Genomic DNA, 20,541 nt, shown 5'->3' with positions numbered 1-20,541 from the left:
TCCCTGCCATGGGGACTGCTCACCCAGAGCTCTTACTGCTTACAAAGATGCAGGAGGCATCTACATCCCCAGGACAAAGAAAAGCCCTGCCCACTTTGCCAGGGCACCTGTGGATCCCACTCATTGTCACAGCGACCTTGGGAGACAGAGGTTTCTCCCTGTTTGACAGAAGAGGGACCGGAGAGGTGAGGTGACCTGCCCAGGCTCTCATAGTGGGGACTTAAAGGCGGGTGACTTGGCCCAGGGCTCCAACACCCCAGGGGCTACTCAAGTTTATTAATCTCCACACCCAACCTGGGGCTTGAACTCATGACCCCGAGGTCAAGACCACATGCTCTTCTGACGGAGCCAGCCAGGCGTCCTGGGGCTACTCAAGTAGCCAGAATGAAGTGACTGAGCGTGCGGCAGGGCTTAGAATTATCCTGTGAGGTCAGCTGTGTGGACAAGCTGCCAAGCGGAGGGAGAGCTCTCCCTTCACCCCTGCCTGGACGCCTTGCTCTGCATAACGCCTCAAGGTTCTAGGCCTCCCCGCGGGGGAGGCAGGTGACGTCACTGGGGAGAGTGGGATCGTGGGGTGCCCGTCCGGCTGCTCCTTATCTTCTAGGCCTTGAAAGTCATGCCCGCAGATCGGTCCTGGCCATTAGTACCCCGGCCCCACATGACTCCTTTGTAGCATTTTATACAACTTGCAGTCATGTTACTTACCTGTCAGTTTACTTCCCGGTCTGTCTTTCCCCCTCCTTGACCGTTCGCTCCCTGAGGACAGAACTTAGGACTGTTTCACTTATGGCTGTGTCCTTGGTGTCCAGCCCAGTGTCTGGTCCCCTACGGGCACTCACCATGTATCTGCTGAACGAGAGCAGATGAACACATAACTGGGGGTGGGAGGGGAGTGTAAGAGGGGCTGGGCTCACCCCTCTGCCTCTACTGGCTGTATGACTTCAGGCAAGTTGCTGGCCCTCTCTGGGCCTCTTCCAAGCTTTGACCTAAGTATAAACATCCAACTCCATTTAAAGGATTGGCTTCACCCTTCCTGAATTTTTAAGACTGAGTTAAGGAAAGGCAATAGAAGTCTTTACTAAATTGCACGTTAAATCAACTGCTGGTTATTTTTTCTGATAGCATTGCAATGGTTTTCCCAAGAGTCACTGATGTGCAATGAACCCAATTGTATTTCTTATCCAATAAACTCTTTTATTGTAAGTTTACAGATTTTTCCATTACAATAATGAAAATAGCACTAGTGATTCGTTAACATTTAGGCCCAAATCAAAAGGCAGCGCCTCCTCAAATTATAAGGTAAATGCCACATAGGTGAACGTATAGTACATGTTGGGCAAAAGGCATTTAAAGTATAGAAAACAGGGTCAAGGTTTGTGTCTGCAAACACTTTAAGGTTTAGTTCATCAAGACGATACTGCGTGTGAAAGCACATGATTTTGAAAGCATATAATTTGTGATAAAACACAACTGCAGAGAAAAGGCAAAATCAAGCAAAACAAATTAAAAAAAACCCTCCCCACATGAACGGAAGTGACCCAAATACATGGCGACAATAGGCAGACCTCCAGTCATTGGGCCCTGGGATGGCAAGTGAGTGGGTTTCATAGAAATTCTCCATAGGAAGGAAAGTCTGGGCCTGGTGCGACATTTGCTGCGTCTCCAAGTCCTGTCTCCTCACAGAGGAAAGGAAGTTGCTGGTCCGACACCTGTGCCCTGGGTCTGCCCAGAATGGGGCCTACGTTCCCAATCCCTTTGAGAACAGTCCCAAGTCCTGAAAAGGCAAGGCGACCCTCCGGGGCCCCCCCCCCGGGAGCAGCAGGGAGGTGGGGTCAGAGGTCAGAGTTGGCCCCCGCCCCTGCCGGGGCTGTCCGAGTGGTTCACGGGGAGGGGGTGGGCCTCCGTGTTGAACACCCAGTCTTCCAGGGAGAGCACATCGTCTTCAGAGAACAGAAGATAGAGATACCTGCGCCCCGGGGGGCCGGGAGGGAAGCAAAACACAGCCCGTCAGCGCTTTGGGGAACAGGTTCCCCCGCTGGGAACAAATCTCAGAGGCCACTGCGACGACGGGCCTGTGGCTAAGGGTGCAGGGAGGTCTGAGATCCCAAATCCACTAGGAGGGCTGGTCCCAGGGAAGGAGCTGTGGATGCCAAGGAGGGCACTGAGACTTGGGGCGGTCCCACTTGGTCGAATGCTGGCTCGCCCCTGCCCTCACTCTGTTTAACTCATACCCATCTGGCTTCACCCAGGTTCTTCCCCACTTGTATGAGGACCCTATGTGAGAAGCCCGCTAGGACCGCTTAAGGTCTAGAGTCTTCTTTCGTTTCACGGTGGCCTGAGTACTGCACCAGTCCAAACTCTTAGGCTGCTCCCTGATGTGCCGTCCTGGTGGCAGAACAGACCATTCTAATCCATTTCAGAGAGTTGAGCACAAGGGGGATGCTTTGGGGAACATCGAGGACTTCCACCCCAAGAAAGCGAGGGGCCGGGGCAGCAGCAAAACTGCACAGGGAAGGTTCACAGCAGTGACCCCCATCACTGTCATTCTCCCCATTTTACAGAAGAGGACGTAGTTTCAGAGAACTAAGTAACCCAAGGAGACTAGTTAAAGGAGTTAACTTACCACACGGCTAACACTTAGGGGATGGAGTCCTGCCCGGGCCTGGCCAGAGGCGCACCCTGGGGGTGTGACCCGGAGAGCCCAGCGCCCCCCTTCCCTGTCCCTCCAGCCCCTCTCGGGCCCCCCTGTGATGGCAGAACCTGACTGTTGGTGAAGGGAGGGACTGCTGACCCCATCCCTCGCCCACCCCCGCCCTTCAACCCTAGGAAAGCCCAGTTTCCTCTGGCAAGAACACCGGCCGGGCCCCAACTCACTTTAGTGTCTCCGCTAGAAAGAAGGTCTGCTGTTTGTTGTCGTGGTTGGGAATGCTACTGTACACGTCTTGGATCCCGGAGAAACCGGCTTCTGTTCGACAGTATTTCTCCAGGGCCTGAGGAGAAGGGAGGCAGCTTTGGGGGGCGGGGGGAGGGGAGAGGAGAGGCCCCTGCCCAGTTCATGGATGGGCAGGCCCCTGACCACTTGGCTAGGGGCTGCTGGCATTTGCGGAAGCAGAAGGCCGAATGGTTTGTTCAGGGCTCAGCTGACCTGCTGCCAGGCTGGTGGGGACACGCACCCTGGGCCCACCGCTGAGCACTCTGTCCCAACAGACTGCTTGCTTGAGCTTTGCTCTGGGTCTGAACTCGGGGGAAGTTCTCTTGGCCCTCCAGGGGATAGGCTGGTCCAACAGACTCACCCACAAAGGAAGGCAGTGGAGGGCCGGGATGTGGGGACGGGACTCGGCACACCCCAGGGAACTCCCTGTGCAGATGTGGTCCCTGTTCCACCGGTGGGTGGGCCATGGGCTGACTTTTTTTTTTTTTTTTTTTTTTTTTAATAAATGCAATTTTTACCCACAGAGGGGTCTGTGGGCTGGGCTCAGGAGCACAAAACACTTGACTTTTACTGGTCAAGAACCAGGGCCTTCAGGGAAACAGGGGGTTTCTGGCCAATGAACCATGTCAGTGAGCCTGAGTATGCCCTCGTGCCCTGCCCAAGTCTAAGCTCTGGGTGTGGCTCTCCCTAGGACAGCCTGTGCCTCAGAGCCGTGGGCCCTAGGAGAAGTTGGGAAGAGGGGGGCACAGAGAAGGCTTAGCATCCATCAAGAGACATCCTTCTGGACTCCCCATACCTGCCTTTGGCTCTACCCCAGAGAAGGGCATGAGGTTTCCTGCCAGGTAGTTGGGGACAAGAGGGCGGGTGGAGGAGACATGGGCGGTGGGGAGCAGAGCCCAGAGAAAGGTAGGGGCTGCCCAGGGCTGGGCTGGCTCTGGGCAGAGCAGGGAGGTGATCTGCTGGCTTGGCAGCCGATTCCTGCTTGACAGGAGAAATCTAAAGCCATCTGCTCAGGCTTCAAGGTTGGAGAGCAGGGACCCCATGCGCTCTGGGCCCCTCTGGCTGCTGCCCTGCCTTTGGCCCTCTTAAGTTTGCTGGTCCTAGAGTCCAGGCCCCAAAGGCTGTGGGCGCTCGTTTCTCGGCCTGCGTCTGCCCAGCTGGGGACACTTAGCTGTGCAACCTCACCTTGACCCTTTGCATTCAGAACCTCGGCCGGATGTCAGCCTGGTCTGACCCTCTTCTCAAAGCCTGTGCTAGGGTGTTTTGGACCCTGGTTGAATTCTCAGGGCACCTGTCACCCAGTCCCCCCTCCCCCCAACCAGCCCACTCACCGTCACCACTTCCCAGCCCCACTCCCTGTAGATGGGGTCGTGGGTCTGTCGCCACAGGTACATGTAACTCTCCACCACCTCAGGCCGCAGGATGTAGTAGCTCTCGCTCAACTGTGTGGCCACTGCCTCTCTGCCGGAGTTAAACCAGAAGGCCTCGGGCCCCAGTTTGGTATCTGTGCGGATGACCAACCAGAGGGTCTAGGTCAGACCTCCCACCTCCTACTTTTCAGGACCTGGCTGCCCCAGGAGAGAGCTCAGTGGCCTGGAAGCAGTGGCAGGGGGAGGGCTGGTGATGGACTGATACTGGCTGGGCCCTGCCTATACCGCCAGCCAGAGCTGAGCCTGGCAAACGCACAGCTTCCCTCTTGGCCTAGGTTGGCCACAGCAAGACCCTTGAGGCCTCGAACATTTTGCAGTTTTAGAATCTGAGAGTCCAAATGAACTATCTAGCAGTCGGGGGAGACAAAGGTTTGGGCGATGTTCCCCAGCTGTGTATTTTGAGATGTTAGCTCTGCAAGATGTGAACGGGAGCTCAGCCAAGAAAGGATTTCAGGTTTAAATACATTTAAGGAACAGTGGGTCAGATAAAGTGAAAGAGGCTCCCGTCTGCAGGACTTATCAGATCCTTTAACATGCTGATATGCAGTGATGCTTCTCCACACACCCCTTTCTTAGGGCACCTCTATTTCACACCTCCCAGAACCAGCCTTCCAGAGCCGACAGGCTGGGATAATGCCGAGGTGGAGATGGGGGTGGGGGTGGGGGGGACTGCCCAGAGGCACATACTCAGGCAGAGGCAGCTAGATAAAGAGGGCCTGATGAGTTCTGAGTTTCATTTTGTTATCATTGTTTGGCTTGTTTGGTTTTGGGCAATTTGGTGCTGTCCCTGTTTTCTGGAGGACCATAATTATAACCACAACTACAGCCACCACCTATGATTTCAAGGGCTGTGTTGGGTGCTTTCCATACATTATTTCAATCCTTAAAAAATGGTTTTCTTTGCTAAGGTAGATGTTATTGTCCCTCTCCCAGGCACATGGAAACTGAGGGTCAGAGAGGCTAGGTAATTTGTCCAAGGTAACACAGCGAGCTGTGACTGAGCTGGGATGTGACCCTCGATCTGTCTGATGCCCTTTCCCTGGACTGTGCTCTCTCTCTTTTCCTCCTGGGTCTGAGACTCTAGGCCTCCTTCCTTTAACACCTGTACATCACATCTGGGTCAGCGGAGTGCCCAGCTCTGGTCCTCAGGTGTCCCCTTCCTTCTTCCCATTGGGTCAGGACCCTGAGAGGCCCTGGGTTGTTTTTCCTCAAGAAACGACTGGAGCTTTGCAGGACATCCTACTCTCCCATGGAAGGCTTCACGGAAACGGGACCCCCCAGACCCTGGCCCCTTCGATTGCTCAAATGCTACAGCTGCTCTTGACCATCAGCAAACAGTCATTCTGCCAAGCGGCTAACGGGGTGAGGGCAGGAGCGACCGCCGTGGTCGTCCATGGACAAGCGGGCTGGCTGGAACAGCATGCTCTATTAAGTGCATGTCTTTTATGGTCTGGGCTGATTGTCCCAGACAAACAGCGAGCTTTTTATTATTCCTGAGATTTCCCGTTTGTTTATGGTCCTGGCTCTTTGAATGAAATTGCAGACCCGTTGTAAGGACCCACTGCAAATCACTGGCTTCATGAAAACAGCTCCCGGAGATCTGGACTCAACTGGAGGGGTCAAGGACACATGTCAGGCTAATAAACTCCTCCGTGCTGTGGCTGAAGGCGGCTGGCAATGTGCTCTCTATGGGACCCTCTATCTCACCCTGGGAGACCTCTGTTATTGTTTCCATTGAGCAGGTAGGAAAATAGAGGCCACCCAGCTGGTGAGTGGCAGAGCAGCACTTGAGCCACGAATATTTATGGCAAATCTTAGGTCCTCTCCTCCAACCAAGCCTGGGATTAAGTTCAGAGCAGTAGGCACCTCTCAGGGCCCTGGAGGAGGGATTTTTCTGAGGGGCACTAGAGAGGCAGCACATAAGGAGCTGGGCATCAGAAGACCTGGGTTCTAGCCCCGGCTTAGCTACTCACACACAGGGTGACTTTGGTGAAGTCACTTCCTCACTTTGGGCTGACTCAGTTTCCCCATGTGTAAAACAGGGAGTTGGGTTCACGTTCTCTAAAGTGACTTCTGATTCTAGCATTTGGCAATTCTGCGTGGAGTGTTAGCGGGGGATGGTCAAGGAGCTCTCAAGCTTTCCAGTGATCTGGGAACAAAGAGGGTGATAAACAGGGTGGTGCCAGGGGCGGTAAGATCTCCTAAATGGAGGGGTGGTGGGGAGGAAAAAGAGAGGTACATTCAGGGGTAAGGGTTCAGGGAGAAGGGACTCTCTAGGCTCAGGGAGCCTGGAGGACCTTCCGCTCTGTGCCCCTTGGCCAAGTCTTCTCTGGGCCTCAGCATATCTGTGTTGTGAGGTTTGGCCATGACGTGGAACAATCCTTGGCCAGGTGCTCGATACATCACCCCTATTTTCCTTTGAAGTTCGGGTACAATCTCAGTGCACAGACAGCACGTCCCTCGTACAAATTCTATGTAACTTCCAAGGGGAAACTGTTCCCTTCACTCACTGTCGCTCCGCTGGCTTGTCTAGTTCTTCCTCGTGTCTAGCCTCAGTCTCTCCTGCTGCCCTTCCCCTCGCACGGTTACCTGAGCGGGCGTACGATTCGTGGCACGTCTTGGTGATCTGGGCTGCGAGCTCTCGGTAGCGGGCCCTCTTTTCTTCCTTGGCATCCTCAGCGCCGAGGGCGATCATGCCCCCGGAGAAACAGGCCAGGTGCCCCATCTTGTGGTCCAGAATCCCCCCTCGCCACTCGGCAATGTAGGTCAGCCCCCCAGGAGAGACATTCAGCAGGTGGGTCTCTATTGCCTGGGAGCAAGGTGGGAGTTGGGCAGGGGGAAGGGGCATGGGGGGCGGGACAGAGAAGGGAGGGGGAGAGGACGGAAAATGAACATTTTGCAGACAGCAGTGAACACAGCTCTGCTGGGCCCTCCATCCCAGGCAAAGGAGGCCCTTGACCTTGGCTGGTGGTGGTCCCTGATGGGGCCAGTGGCACCTTCTGCCACTCGCCTGGCTGAAGCCTGGTGCCTGCGGGGGGCTTGCACACGAGGCAGCTCCCTAGGGTGAGTCTCTCATTTAGACTTAAAAAAAAAAAAAATTACTTTTAGGTGATCTCTGCATCCAACGTGGGGCTTGAACTCATGACCCCGAGATCAAGAGTTGCATGTTCTACCGACTGAGCCAGCCAGGTGCCCTTCTTATGTAGACTTTTAAATCTTCTGTGCACAAAGATCTTTTAAAAAATCTTTGGGGCGCCTGGGTGGCGCAGTCGGTTAAGCGTCCGACTTCAACCAGGTCACGATCTCACAGTCCGTGAGTTCGAGCCCCGCGTCGGGCTCTGGGCTGATGACTCAGAGCCTGGAGCCTGTTTCCGATTCTGTGTCTCCCTCTCTCTCTGCCCCTCGCCCGTTCATGCTCTGTCTCTCTCTGTCCCAAAAATAAATAAACGTTGAAAAAAAAAATTAAAAAAAAAAAAAAAATAAAAAATCTTTAAAAATCCCTATCCATCCTCCACTGTATTCTCTGTTAGGGAGTCTTGACCTGAAGCCCAGCTGGCCTGTAGGTGGGCTCCAGGGGGTCCAGAAGGCCCGTCAAATTGTGTGTGACACTTTTGTGTATGTGCATTTTCATGGGAAGAGGGTCTAGATATTTTATCTGAGTCTTAAAAAGGACCCACAGAAAGTTAAGAGCTTCTCTCTACAAGCCCTTATCACACACCTTCTCATTTAATGCCCACGACGAGCCAGGCACATGGCTGCAGTGCCCTCTACAGACAAAGGGGTTGAGTGGCTTGTCCCAGGTCCCAGCCACGCCAGGATTAAGCCAAGGACCAGACGTCCAGACCGCTCTTCCTCTACCTGATGGCCACTCCTTCTGGTAAAGACTCCCGGGAGGTTGGAGGGTGTGGGTGTCAGGCCGTTGTACCCCTCGCTCCCTGCCGTTACTCCCTGGGAGCCCAGGAGTCAGAGGTAATGGCAGTGCCCGTGGGTCCTAGTCCAGGGCTAGGCCTCTGGGGCCCTGGACAGACCACTTCCTGCATTCTTGCCCCTCTAATATATTCTCCGGGGGTCTCTGCTCTCTGTAAATAATGCACCAGTTTAACCTGATGCCACAGACATGGCTCCTAGAAGCAGATTCCTTGGGTTCAAATGCCACCTCCATCAGTTCCAAGCTGTGTGACACTGGGCAGGTTCTATGTGCTCTCCGAGTGCCTCGATCTCCGAGCGTATGAAATGGGGAGATGACCATAAACCACCTCATAGGGTTGTGAGGACCGGGTGACATGTGTGTGCAGCCCTCAGCATACTTCCTGGCGCAGTGAGAGTCCTCAGTACCCGTGGGCTGTTCCAGCTCCTCTCCAGGGCGCCCCCCCCCCCCCCCCGCCTCTTTTCATTCCCACCCTCTCCTCCCATCCAGTATTCGAGTGTGTTCCGTGAGCGCCTCCTTGGGGCCAGCAGCGGTTCGGGCAGGGTATATAGCCCCTGAAGACACGCAGCCTGGGCCCTGCCTGGGGTGGAGGCGGGGGCTCACCTGCTAGTCAGAGACTTCCCCACAAAATCAAATACACGCACGAATTAGGATTTGTGGTCGGCATTTTACAAGAAACATGCTCCACCCCAACTGCGCCACTCCAGCTTGTCTCTGGGCATCCTCCACGATGCGTTTCCCTGGAGACGGCGCCCTGGCCCAAACCCCGGCTGCCCCGGTCCGCTCTTCCCGTCGCCTTTCTACGTGGTGCCGTCCCCACTTTGTGCGTCCGTATCTGTGTGTGTGTCTGTGGCATGTCTGTCTCTCTCCCGGGACTCTGAGGGCTGCGTGAGAGCAGAAGCCGCCACCACCAACCTCTGGCCAGGGGCTGACATACAGAAGGCACTCCAACACCTTGGCTCTTGGATCCGTTTGTTTCTTTTCCTGCTCCTGCAAGGTCCCGGCTGGGGGGCTGGCTGCAGGACCCTCACTGAATAGCAGATGGGGAGGTTCTGATGACGTGACGTGCCCAGGGCACCTGTGCCACGTGGGGAGGAGCACTGAGGAGCACTTGAGCCTGGGGAGCCGCTCACTACTGGGTTGGGTCTGCTCTGGGCTGGGCCCTGGCTCCTGGGTAGAGCTGGGTCCACGCGGGTGTGGAGGAGGGGTGGCAGGCTAACCCAGGCTGCAGAAATCTGGTTCAGTTACCCACTGTCAACACTTGGGGGAGAACACAGACATCTGGGGGCGATCCCATGAAGCCCCAACCGCAGTGCAAAAACTGCCCCTTCCAGACTGACTCCCGTGGGTTATTTCCATTCTGGGTTAATGCCAGGCTAAGCAATTGTGGTAAAGACGAAATGACAGACCAGTCTCTCTGTGAGGACACTACTGAGACAAGCACATAGGTGCAGAGATTAAAAATCAAGGCTTTCTAAAACCCTAAGCCAAACACGAGACAACACAGGCTGCCAACTGACTGGCTAGGCTTCAATCATAGCAGGAGACAGAGCAGAGCCGAGCGGGATACAGAGGCCTGGGTTGGAATCCCAGCTCTGCAATTTGAGAATTGGGTGATTCTGGGCAAATTTATTTCACTTTTCTGAAGATTCCTTCTCCTCATTCGTAAACTGGGAATAATTCCTGGGATGGCTGTGAGGAAGCCTCTGCTTCCTTTGGCCCTCCTGGAGGGGACCCCATCTGTACATTCCCGAGAGGGACTTCAGACAAGCCAGGCTCCTTTGTGGTTGGCAGGCGCACTCTATCTGGAGTCAGTGTTTGCACCCTGGCTTTGACACTGGCTGCTGTGTGACCTCGGGCCTTTCTGAGCCTCAGTTTCTCGTCTGTAAAATGGGGTTAAATAAGACAAGGCAGTCACTGCACCTGCCTGGAGGAGGCCACAGTGACAGATACTCTCCATGTCCTTCTTTTCGCTCCTCCTCTCCTCCTGGGACCCTCCAGGGGTGTGCCCAGTCTGCGTGTCTGAATCGTCCACACCCGCCTGTGCCGGACATTGTTCTAACTTATACACTGGAAACCCCCCCCCCCCCTACCCCGGCCCGCCCCCTGCCCCAGGCAGCTTTCAAGGCTGTTTCCTGGGCCTCAGCCCAGAGGTTCTGATGTACCTTGCCAGGGTGCAGCCTGAGCAATGGGATTTTTAACGTGTGGACAAGGTTGAGAACTACCAGAATATTCTTCAAAGCCCCAAACTTGCCAGAGGCCCAGTCTTTACCCAGGGTCAGAGATACTCCAGGCTCTTCACTAGGGATATCAAATTCAGGGAGCAAAGCCAAGTTCTCTCCTGTTCAATCAAGTGCTTTCCATAAAGCTCCCGTTTGCTTAAATAATTCATGACCATTTCTTCCCTTGAAGCCTCAACTACAGTGTGCCCTGAGGGCAGGGAACCAGGCTGTTCACTAACTTCGTGTTTACCCTGCAAGGAATGACAGAAATGTAGAAAGGCCTTTCCAGGCAGCATCTCCTGTGCAGGCTGAACACAGATCCTCAGATAGGAGACACTGGCTGTGGTCTAAGCTCAGCTGGAGCTGAATCTGGGGCTGAGACTCAGACTGAGATGGGACTGCAGTCCCAGTAGCTGCTTCATGACCACGGTCTTGGTGCTGGGGAGCTGGGCGGGGAAAACTCCTCACCAAGCCCACAGTTTAAAAGGTCCATGGCTGTGGAGGCCTGTTTCAATGCACTTCCTTTAAGCACTACTGTTTCTGGTCAGACTCATGCAATCAGAGGGTAGTTAGAGATCACTCATCCATCCGTCCAACTGTTCATACCCATTCATCCACTATATCCACTCACCCATCCATCCTTCCACCTGCCTATCTACCCATTCACCCACCTATCCATCCTTCCACCCACACATCCACCCATCCCTCCCTCCATCCATCCACCCATCCTTCCACCCACCCACTGATCCACCCATTCACTCGTCTGTCCGTCCATCCATCCATCCATCCATCCATCCATCCATCCATCCATCCCTTCAGCAATCATATGTTCATTTGTTCACAAAACAGTTATTGTGTGCTTGCTATGTACCGGGCACTGTTTTAGGAGTGAGGCAGACACAGTGAATGACTAGACAAGATCTTCGCTCCTTGATAGCTCACATTCTATTTGGGGAAGACAATGAATGAGTAAACAAATATGGGCACAGGATAACTTTCAGTGCCCATGAAAGCAAAGAAGAGAGTAAGTCTGGGGTTTGTGACAGAGAGAGGTGGCAAAAGGCCAATTCCTAGTGGTGTATTTGAGTTGACCAATAAATGGGCCACAGCCACTTGAATGATATTCCACATAGAGACAACAGCAAATACAAAAGCCCCAAGGTGGGATTGAGTCTGGTGTGTCTGCAGGAGGCTGGGGACCACACCTGACAGCAAAGGGGAAGGAGTTCAAGGTGACTGGTCGGTCTAAATCAGGTGGGCAAAGGTGAGGAGTCTAGTTTATTCCAAATGTGAAGGAGCCACTTCTCCCGGCTGCTGTGTGGAGAGCCGACTTAGGAGGGCAGAAGAGCAAGAAGTCTAGTTGAGGAGACATAAGACCTCAGACCAACACGGAAGCAGAGTAAATCCGACTTGCTCAACTCACTTTATGAGGAAACCAAGGCCTGGAGTCTACCCAGGGCCTTTTCCTTACTTGGGCTCAGAAGCACCTATTGATGGGCCAACGGGAGTCTATAACCTCCTTTCCAGTAGCGCAGGCTAACCAACTCCCTCTTCCATCCTGAGGTGTCCCCCTCCTTGCAGTCACCACCCCAGCCTACCGTCTCTTGTCCAGTTCACACCCTATAGCCAGACCAGCGGTGGTGAGGGGCCATGGGGGAAACACTGGGGCTGGCTGAGAAGATCTGGCTTTAGCTCCGGCTCGGCCAGCGCTGTGCTGTGTGCCTTTGAGCAGTGCCTTCCCCTCTCTGGGCCTTGATTTCCATCCACATAGAGAGAAGGAGCAGAACTGGATGCTCCACTGAGGGAGGCCCCTCCCCATTTGGACACGCTAATTACATCACCTCTGCTCCACCAGGAAGAGGGCTGAGGGTCTTGCTTTGGCGGCCTCTTTTGGGGGCTCCCAGGCCACCACCTGACTACGCTGTGGGCTCTGACACATTGACTGAAGCCCACACGCCACGGTTTCTGAAGCAGACTGACTGCCACTTCCTGTGAGGCCTTGGACAAATGACTTTCCCTCCTTGAGCCTGGGTTTTGCATGTGTAACACGAGGATGCTAACATGGCCCTAATTTCAAGGTGTTCGAGAAGAGTCACAAATTGGGTGTGCAAAGCAACCGGCTGGGGAGGAGACTGTCTTGTTCTTCTGGCTAGCACACACGGTGGGGGTGGTGGTGGTGAGCACTTAGGGGCCTGTGCCAGACCCGGTGGGGAGGGACCAACCACGGGTGAAGAATCCGACACTTGTCTTACCTCCAAGGCTTCATAGTACATATCTTTAGCCTCCACATCTGTCTTGGCCGACATCAACCAGGATTTGATCAAATATTCATAAAAACTGTCCCCGAGTCCTCCAACCGAGACGTGGTCTGTGAGGGGAAAGAGGACAGGAACATTATTTTGAAAGTATTAAAAAAAATTATTTTTGATGTTTATTATTTTTGAGAGAGAGAGAGAGAGACAGAGCATGAGCAGGGGAGGGGCAGAGAGAGAGGGAGACACAGAACTGAAGCAGGCTCCAGGCTCTGAGCTGTCGGCACAGAGCCCGGCGCGGGGCTCGAACTCGCAGACCGTGAGATTATGACCTGAGCCGGACGCTCAGGTCAGGACCGGACGCTCAACCGACTGAGCCAGTTAGGCGCCTGAGGGAACATTATTTTTAACTGCTGAGGCCACCAGGCAGGTCTCACCGAGAGACTCATTGGGTGGCGAGTCTCACGCGCTGGCCTCTGTGGTCCCCCCCAGTGCTGGGTGCCGATGGGGAGCAAGTGTTTGATCAGCAGAATTCTGAGCCCTGAGAGGACAGGGGCTGAAAGGAAGGCACAGACTGTGACTCGAGGAACCAGGGCCACCTTGAACACGATCATGCGGCATGCAAGTGCACAGGCTCACCCGGGTACATAAATCATGTCGCTTTAGCAGACCGAGGATGGCAGGGCCTCTGGTTATTAACTGTAAATGAGTTGCATTTCTTTAAAAAGATAATCTGGTGGCAGGGAGTTCAGAGATTTTTATTACCCGGTGACAAACATGGTAATTAATGCTGGGCAGGTTCATAAAAGGCCATGGAAAGGAGGAACGGGAGCCTTAATTGAGTCACAGTACAGAACCACTTGGAAAAACCAAGCTTAAATGGAGCAGGTTAGGATAAATGGAGTTTCCAAGGAGCAGGGGGAGGGAAGAATTGGGTTTTGAAGAGCCCCTCTTTGTCCTGGGTGGCATCAGCCTGGAGTTGGCCACAGAGCAGGACCGTGAGGCTGTGGCTGAATGAGGAGGTGACTCTGCTCAGGGCTGTCCCGGGAGAAAGACGGGTCAACCGTGAGCGCTTAACCCGAGCGGCAAGACACGGAAATCGCTTCGCTCACATGCTTTAAAAATTAACAACAGGGAAACAGAAAGGCATTTAATAGAGAAACAAAGAGGAAACTTCAGTTCCCTGTTAAGATTCATTTAAGCAGAAAAAGAGAGGAAGGAAAATAGGGGGGACAGATTCAGGCAGGAAAGGGGCGATGGGGAAGTTATTTCTAGCTCCTCTGGACGAAGCAGGGATAGGAAGACAGAAGGGAGGGGAAGTGGGGGGCGGGGAGAGAAAAGGAAACGGAAAATCTGTCAAAAGCTGCCATTTCTCCAGGGTCTACTGTGGGCCAGGAACTTTACTGTATTGTCTGTAACAACCTCCCAAGAAGCCTGTAGGTGAGCGTTGTCAACCCCTTTCCCAGATGGGAAAACTGTGAGTGGGCCTACATAGTGACTCCAAGGCCACCAGGGTGGCAGAGCCCTCACTTTCTGCAGCCTGACAGTCAACCAGAGGATGAAAATAAAGGTGCCTGGAGTCAGAAAGGACAGCGTGGAGAGGGAGGGACCAAAAGTCAGAGGGTAAAGACAGGTGGGGACCAGGCAAGCGGGCTGAGAGGAGAACCCACAGCAAACCAGCCCTTCTGGCTCCTTCCGGCCCCATAAACAAATCATGGCCCAGCAGGGGCTCAGCAAAAACCGGAAGAGATCAGAGAAATCCTGTGCCTTGGGGAGCCACGGGAGGGGTGAGTGTGGGCTGAACCTTGCTCTGTGAAGGGGGACTCAGCAGCACACCCCCCATCCCCCACTGCTACATGGAGGACGCGGCTCGGGACGCAGCACAAAGGGAGGCGTGGGGCATGCCAGGCCCCGCATGTCCACGGCGTGTCCATGGCTGGAGCAGGTCCGTGCCGAGCAGGGGGCTGAGGAAGGCCGGAAGTTAAATCGGGTCCGCCTCCACTCAGGGCCCTCCCACAGCTCACAGCCCACAGAAGAGGCACACGGGCACACAGCCGAGGGCAGTCACCGCCAGGCTCACCTGGGCCTGCTTCCTGTCACCGTTTTCTCCATCACCCGGCACTCCTAGCCCCTTGCCTCCCCACACTCACTCTCACCTGTGGTGACCCCTCTGCCAGAAACACCCTTTCCCCCCCCCTTGCCCGGCTAACACTTCCTCCCTGCTACACCCCAGCTGGGGCATCCCCTCCTCAGAAAGGCTTTTCTGTGTCCTCATAAACCTGCTCACAGTCCTTCCCTGCAGGGTGACCATGAGAAGTGAGATAACGCACACGCAAATCCGGCCCTCATGTGGCAAGCACTCAGTGGTAGCAGGTCCTACTCTTACTGGGGGTGTCCTTGCCGCTGGCTGCCCCCAAAGCTGTGGTGTAAGTATCTGCTTATGGGCCCACCTCCCCCACCAGGCTGTGGGCTCTTTATGGGGAGGAACCGCATATGATTCTCACTTTATGCCCAGCGCCTGTATGGCACCCAGTGGATGTCCAGGAAGTCCTGAACGAAAGAAAATAAGGTAGGTTTGAGCTGTGTTGGGAAGGGCTTCGAACGCCAAGCCAAAGAGTTTGGACTTCATCATGCGATTGCAGCATGTGTACGTGCAGGAGACGGGAGCCAGGCCCCCAGGAGTGCCATGGGAGTTTGGGACAGGACACCCTCTTGGGGACACGCGCAGAGCTTCTCAGGGGCCTCTACCAAATGATCAATTGTCATTTGGACACAGAGAGCGCAGGGGTGGGAATCAGAAGGCGAAGATCTGCCATTAGCTCAGGGCAAGCCATCTTCCCCGCTGGGCCTCAATCTTTTGATCAGTAAACTACAGAACAGGAGCATGAGTTGGTGTGCATGAGTCTGAACAGAGATGGGCTTTGCTGCTTCCTGAACGTGTCATCACACTTGGCAGGGGGAGGCTGCCACCCTACACTGGCTCTCAGGAAAGTACCGTGAACCTGGGGGAGGCTGCCAAACTGGGGCCAGTGGGCAGCTCACACTACGTACCCACTGGGGAGAATCTAGATTTGCCACACCTTCTCATCGAGGAAGGTGTGGGATTCAGGCAGTGGACCAGACAAGCCACTCCAGGGGCCAAGCTGAAGGGCGGGCAGCTCTCTGAGCTCTGAGGGGCTCTGTGAGGCTCGGTCTCATCTGTGCTTGGTACCAGCAGGAGGCTGGTGAACTTGTCTTGGCTGTGAAGTCCCGGTGGCAGGAGGGTCTTGGCCTCCCCTGTTACCCTGCAGCTCAGTTTCCAGCGGGAGCAGCGGGGACCTGGGACCCGGACGCAGACCTAGCTCCTTCTCTCCAAGCTGCAATTGCTGTGGTTGCAAACGCGCTTTGAATCCAGAGGATTCAAGGAAGGAAAAGAATGCGAACACACTTAGCTTATGCAAGTTGGGAATGTTCTCATCTGTTGGGAAAATACACAATTACCAAAAAGTCTCAGCAAAAACCACAGAAAACCTGAGATGAGTCCAGGTGCCAAACCCACGGGAGGAGGAAGGCAGGCGCCCGGGTGAGCAGGGCTTGATAGCCTTCCCTCTGTTCTCTAGCAGGCCTCAGATTCATATTTTATTCTATTAATTTTTTTTCATGTTTGTTTATTTTTGAGAGACAGAGCATGAGCAGGGGAGGGGCAGAGAGAGAGGGAGACAGAATCTGAAGCAGGCTCCAGGCTCTGAGCTGTCGGCACAGAGCCTGACGCGGGGCTCGAACTCATGAACTGCAAGATCATGACCTGAGCCAAAGTCGGACGCTTAACCAACTGAGCCACCCAGGCACCCCTGATTCATATTGTATTAATATGAAACAATTTTCCGTATGTGACCGACTTTGCTCAGTCTTGTGACCCCTGGCGCAGCCTGAAAAGAAAGTTATGTTTCTCAGCGGGGTGGGTGGGGGGCTCCCTGTAATTTGCCAAGGTAGCTGTTGGGACTGGGAAGCCACGCCCCTCTCCCTCTCTTTATGGCTTTTGCTGGAGCGGCTAAGGCCAGCAGGGGGGCAGTTTATCTCTTTACCCAGTCGGGCCTCGCAATTAAAAGCAGTCACAGTTATTGAACTGTCTCTTCCCGTGGCCATAATCTGTAATTCAAACCTTCATTTTCTCCCTGCACTTTTGGATTTGGCGGTGTGTTTTGGTTAAAAATACTTTGCATTTCTGTAAGTGGTTTTGGCAGGAGGCCACTTGGGAGTGAGGTCATCATCAGGGAAAATTCCTGGGTCAAATTTTCTGGGCCTTCTGGACCTGTAATCACAGAGACTCAGGGGTGGAAGAACGACGCCTCTGCAGCTTTTCCGTGGTGTCCCCGCCGGCTGGCCAGCCCTCCGGGCCCTGACTGTATACTTTTACTGATGGGTGTTCATCACCTTTTAGAACAACACATACCATCTTTGGAAGATGAAGTGAAATCTGTTTCCTGCCCCTTCTGACCGTTACTCCCACACCCCTCCATGGTGCACAAAGAACATAACTCTAGCTCTCCTCCCATGTGTAGGAGAGGAAACCAAGGCTCAGAGAGATAAAGTGAATTCCCCACAGCCATGCAGTAATTAGACTCATATCTACTTTGCCCCTGAGCCCTTGCTGATGTCATAACAACTGGAGCTGGAGGCAGGGAAAGGGACACGGGTCTTTGAGCAGAAATGGCGGAGGTGAGGGTCGGGGTGCTCTGGGAAGCCCCTAGAAGCAGGGCCCAAGGAACCTGCCGCCCCCAATTCGTGCTATGGCTCATAATCAAGGCCTCTTGACAAGGGAACAATCCCAGGGTCCTGGGAGACTTTTCAACACTCTCCAGCCTGCACACACCCCCCCCACCCCCAAGCCCCATTCCGTTTCAGTGGGTGGAGCTGGGGGCTGAAATTGAGGCTCCGTGGGCGACCCACACGTGTCTGGTTGAGGAACAAGCCTCTGAGTAGAGAACAGCAGGAAATCCCAGGACCAATTCTTGTAGGTGTAAGATACAGAGGTGAATTCATGATCTTTGTACTGCTGTATAGTTAGTCCACTTAAGAATAAAAAAAAAAAAAAAAAAGATTAGAGTTGGAGGTGGGGCACCAGATCAAAGGGGCTGGGAGAGGATGTATGGTCTTTCTTGGGGCCACTTCTGGAGTAGATGGGTCTACGTGGAACACTCCCACAAGTTTGGGGGATGACGAGGGAGGCTTCAGCAGCATCCTGAGAGACGGACGGCTGGAGACAGCGAGCTTGCGGGGGACGCACAGGGCAGGCCTCACTAGGTGGCGGCCATCACACCCCTCACAAGAGCAATGACAACAGTGAAGCCTCCCCACAGTGTCTGGCAGGACAGGTGGTGTCTGGGAGCACAGAGCAAAAGCCTCGCTGGCATTCGGCTCTGATGAATGTGTCCCTCATCACTCGGCCCAGGTGCCTTGCACCGGATGCTGGTGGCAATCAGTTGAAGGCGGTGTGTGCGTCGGGGGGGGGGGGGGGGGGGGGGGCGGGTAGTGGCATCTCTGTACTCACGTTGCATCCAGTTTCCGCTCACTGGGCTGAGGAAGTTGGGGTAGAGGCCGAAGGGCTTGTCAATCTTCCTGAGGACCTTCCGGATGTTCCTGACCTGCCAAGATACAAACGCCAGACGCCCCTTCACTTTCTGGAAGGAGCCAGTGACTTTCAGCCGATGAGGACGGAGACAGCTTGTTTGGATCCACAGAGGAAACCACTCCGAGGAGGCAGGAGGGAGAGCTTCGTAACCAACAGCAGGCCGCGGCCCGGAGGTGGCAAGACGGGGCACGGCAGGAGACGGCCACTGTGGGGCCTGGCCGCTGCCTCTGCACGGACCACTCTGCCTGGGGCCCTGCTAGGCCCCCACGCCCCCCTCACTTCGCCCCTTCCTCACTGTGCATCACTCCGGGGGATGGGTCTTTTCTGAAGGGGGCGTGGTTCCTATAAGTGATAGCTCATGTGTAAGTGCTAGTAGGTAAAACTGCCTTTTTCGTGGGTCAGAAATGGTCAGACACTGGCTCTTTCATATGGTTCAGCCTAGGAATATGTTATTTTCTCTGACACCACAGGAACCATTCCAGAGGAAGGGCCTGGGCCCCTCAACACCCCCCTGCCCTAAGAGGCATCTCAGGGTTTTCACGACAACACTACAACAGCTGGTAACATTTCTCAGTCCTTCTGAGCCAGGCCCATTATAAACACATTACCTCCAACCCTGAGAATAACCTTTGTGGTATTATCTCTGTTTAACAGATGACAAACCTGGGCCTCAGAGTTTCGGCGACTTGCCCGTGGCCACTCAGCTCATCAAGTGGCAGAGCCAGGACACGAGTCACGTCTTGGCTGACCACACACAGTCGCCCCTGTGTCCAACACGGATCAGGGCAGGGACCGTGCAGCACGTGTAGCAGAAGCTGCCCCAGCTGGAGTGAGAAGAGGCGCGATTTGCCACCTTCGGGGCTACAAAGGGCGAGAAGCAGGAAGGCTTCATTCATCCCTTGGGGTCTGCTCTCTGGCAGCACAAGAAATCCTTCCAGCACAGAATCCAGCAGAACAGAAAGGCCCTCAGGGACGGTACTATATCATGCTCACAGATTGTCAGACCTTTCTTTCCAGGGGACAGCACTTTGCTCTACCACATGAGATTTCATATCCATTTATGTTAGCGGAGTCCATTATGGGGGACAGGGATGTGCTTGTACCTGAGTTATTCTCGACTGTCCTGGTGGTGAGCAGTGAAGCAGGCTAAATTAGCTCCCCTGGAGGGTGCGGGTGCTTCTAGAATTTGGGCCAATTTGTTGACTGCCAATAATCGCCTCTGTGGGAGGCATGATTGGGGGATGAAAATAGCCAGAGAATGTAAATGTAGAGAGAGACAGAGAGACAAGCAGATGGACTTGAGGGGGGAAAGCCTGAAGCCTGCTATACTAATCTGGTCTTGAAAGAACGTGGGCTTCAGAGTCAGGAAGTCCTGGGCTTGAATCCTGGCTTTCTCACTTACCAGCTGGATGACCCAGGACAAGTGACTTAACCTCTGAGTCTCAGTTTCCTCCTCTATAAAAAGGGGACAACAAGGGGACTCACCTCAGGGTTTGGAGGGGTGATTAGGGATACTATAAGGCACCCAGCACATAGGAGGTGCTCAGGCAGTGGTAGCTAGTGTGTCCAGACTAGCCAGGGACTAGAGTGAGCTCCCTGTCCCTCTCCATCGTAAGCCAGTCACAACCTTCCCGGAGGAATTTGGCTCCATGGCAAAGGAAACACGGAGGCTGGGGGAGGCAGGGCTTGGAGGTAGGGAAAAAAGGATAGGAAAATAAGACTGATCAGGAAGTGGGATTCAACTTACTCCATGAACTTTCAAGGTGGGGTCCCAGGGTGGCAGAGTCCTCCCAATACAAGGGAAAAGCTTCTGAAGTGCAGGTCTGACATGACAGGCCATTTAAGGGGGGCGGGTAGTGAGCCCCAACACAGAGGAAGTGATCAAGGGGCTGAAAAGCTCTTGAGCTCCCCGAGAATGCTCAGAGGGATTCCCACACTGAATAAGCGCTTCTCCTACACCTGGCATCAAAAGACACATGGGTGCTTATTGAAAATGCAGATTCCCGGCCTGGGGGGAATCCCAGAGATGTGTTTCCTCACAGGAGTGCAGGGTGATGCTCTGAGGCTGGATGGTAGACTGGGAGCCACCGGGTGGGGGCGTGAATCTTTGCTCTCCCCGTGCTCCTAGGACTCCAAGAGGCTAACATTCAGAGCAGGGAAGGCTTT

The 20,541-nt window shown here is 54.3% G+C and overlaps 1 protein-coding gene across 2 annotated transcripts in view; it reads right to left on the bottom strand.

Annotated features, from left to right (window-relative positions):
• Positions 1 to 1,171: 1,171 nt before the first annotated feature.
• Positions 1,172 to 20,541, bottom strand: part of MAN1C1 (mannosidase alpha class 1C member 1) — a 141,200-nt gene continuing 121,830 nt past the window's right edge. For both annotated transcript variants that reach the window (XM_040465358.1, XM_040465367.1), the window contains exons 7-12: positions 18,295 to 18,388; positions 12,765 to 12,880; positions 6,952 to 7,171; positions 4,264 to 4,436; positions 2,875 to 2,990; positions 1,172 to 1,966 (exon numbers count right to left, since the gene is read on the bottom strand). In XM_040465358.1, coding sequence (XP_040321292.1) covers positions 1,840 to 1,966; positions 2,875 to 2,990; positions 4,264 to 4,436; positions 6,952 to 7,171; positions 12,765 to 12,880; positions 18,295 to 18,388 — 846 coding nt within the window. In that variant the 3' untranslated portion in view covers positions 1,172 to 1,839. The remainder of the gene's footprint in view (positions 1,967 to 2,874; positions 2,991 to 4,263; positions 4,437 to 6,951; positions 7,172 to 12,764; positions 12,881 to 18,294; positions 18,389 to 20,541) is intronic.

Source organism: Herpailurus yagouaroundi, unplaced genomic scaffold (genome assembly GCF_014898765.1).
Source record: "Herpailurus yagouaroundi ecotype Mexico unplaced genomic scaffold, PumYag 77, whole genome shotgun sequence".
NCBI classification, from domain to species: Eukaryota; Metazoa; Chordata; class Mammalia; order Carnivora; family Felidae; genus Herpailurus; species Herpailurus yagouaroundi.
This window is presented reverse-complemented; position numbering and strand designations above follow the sequence as displayed.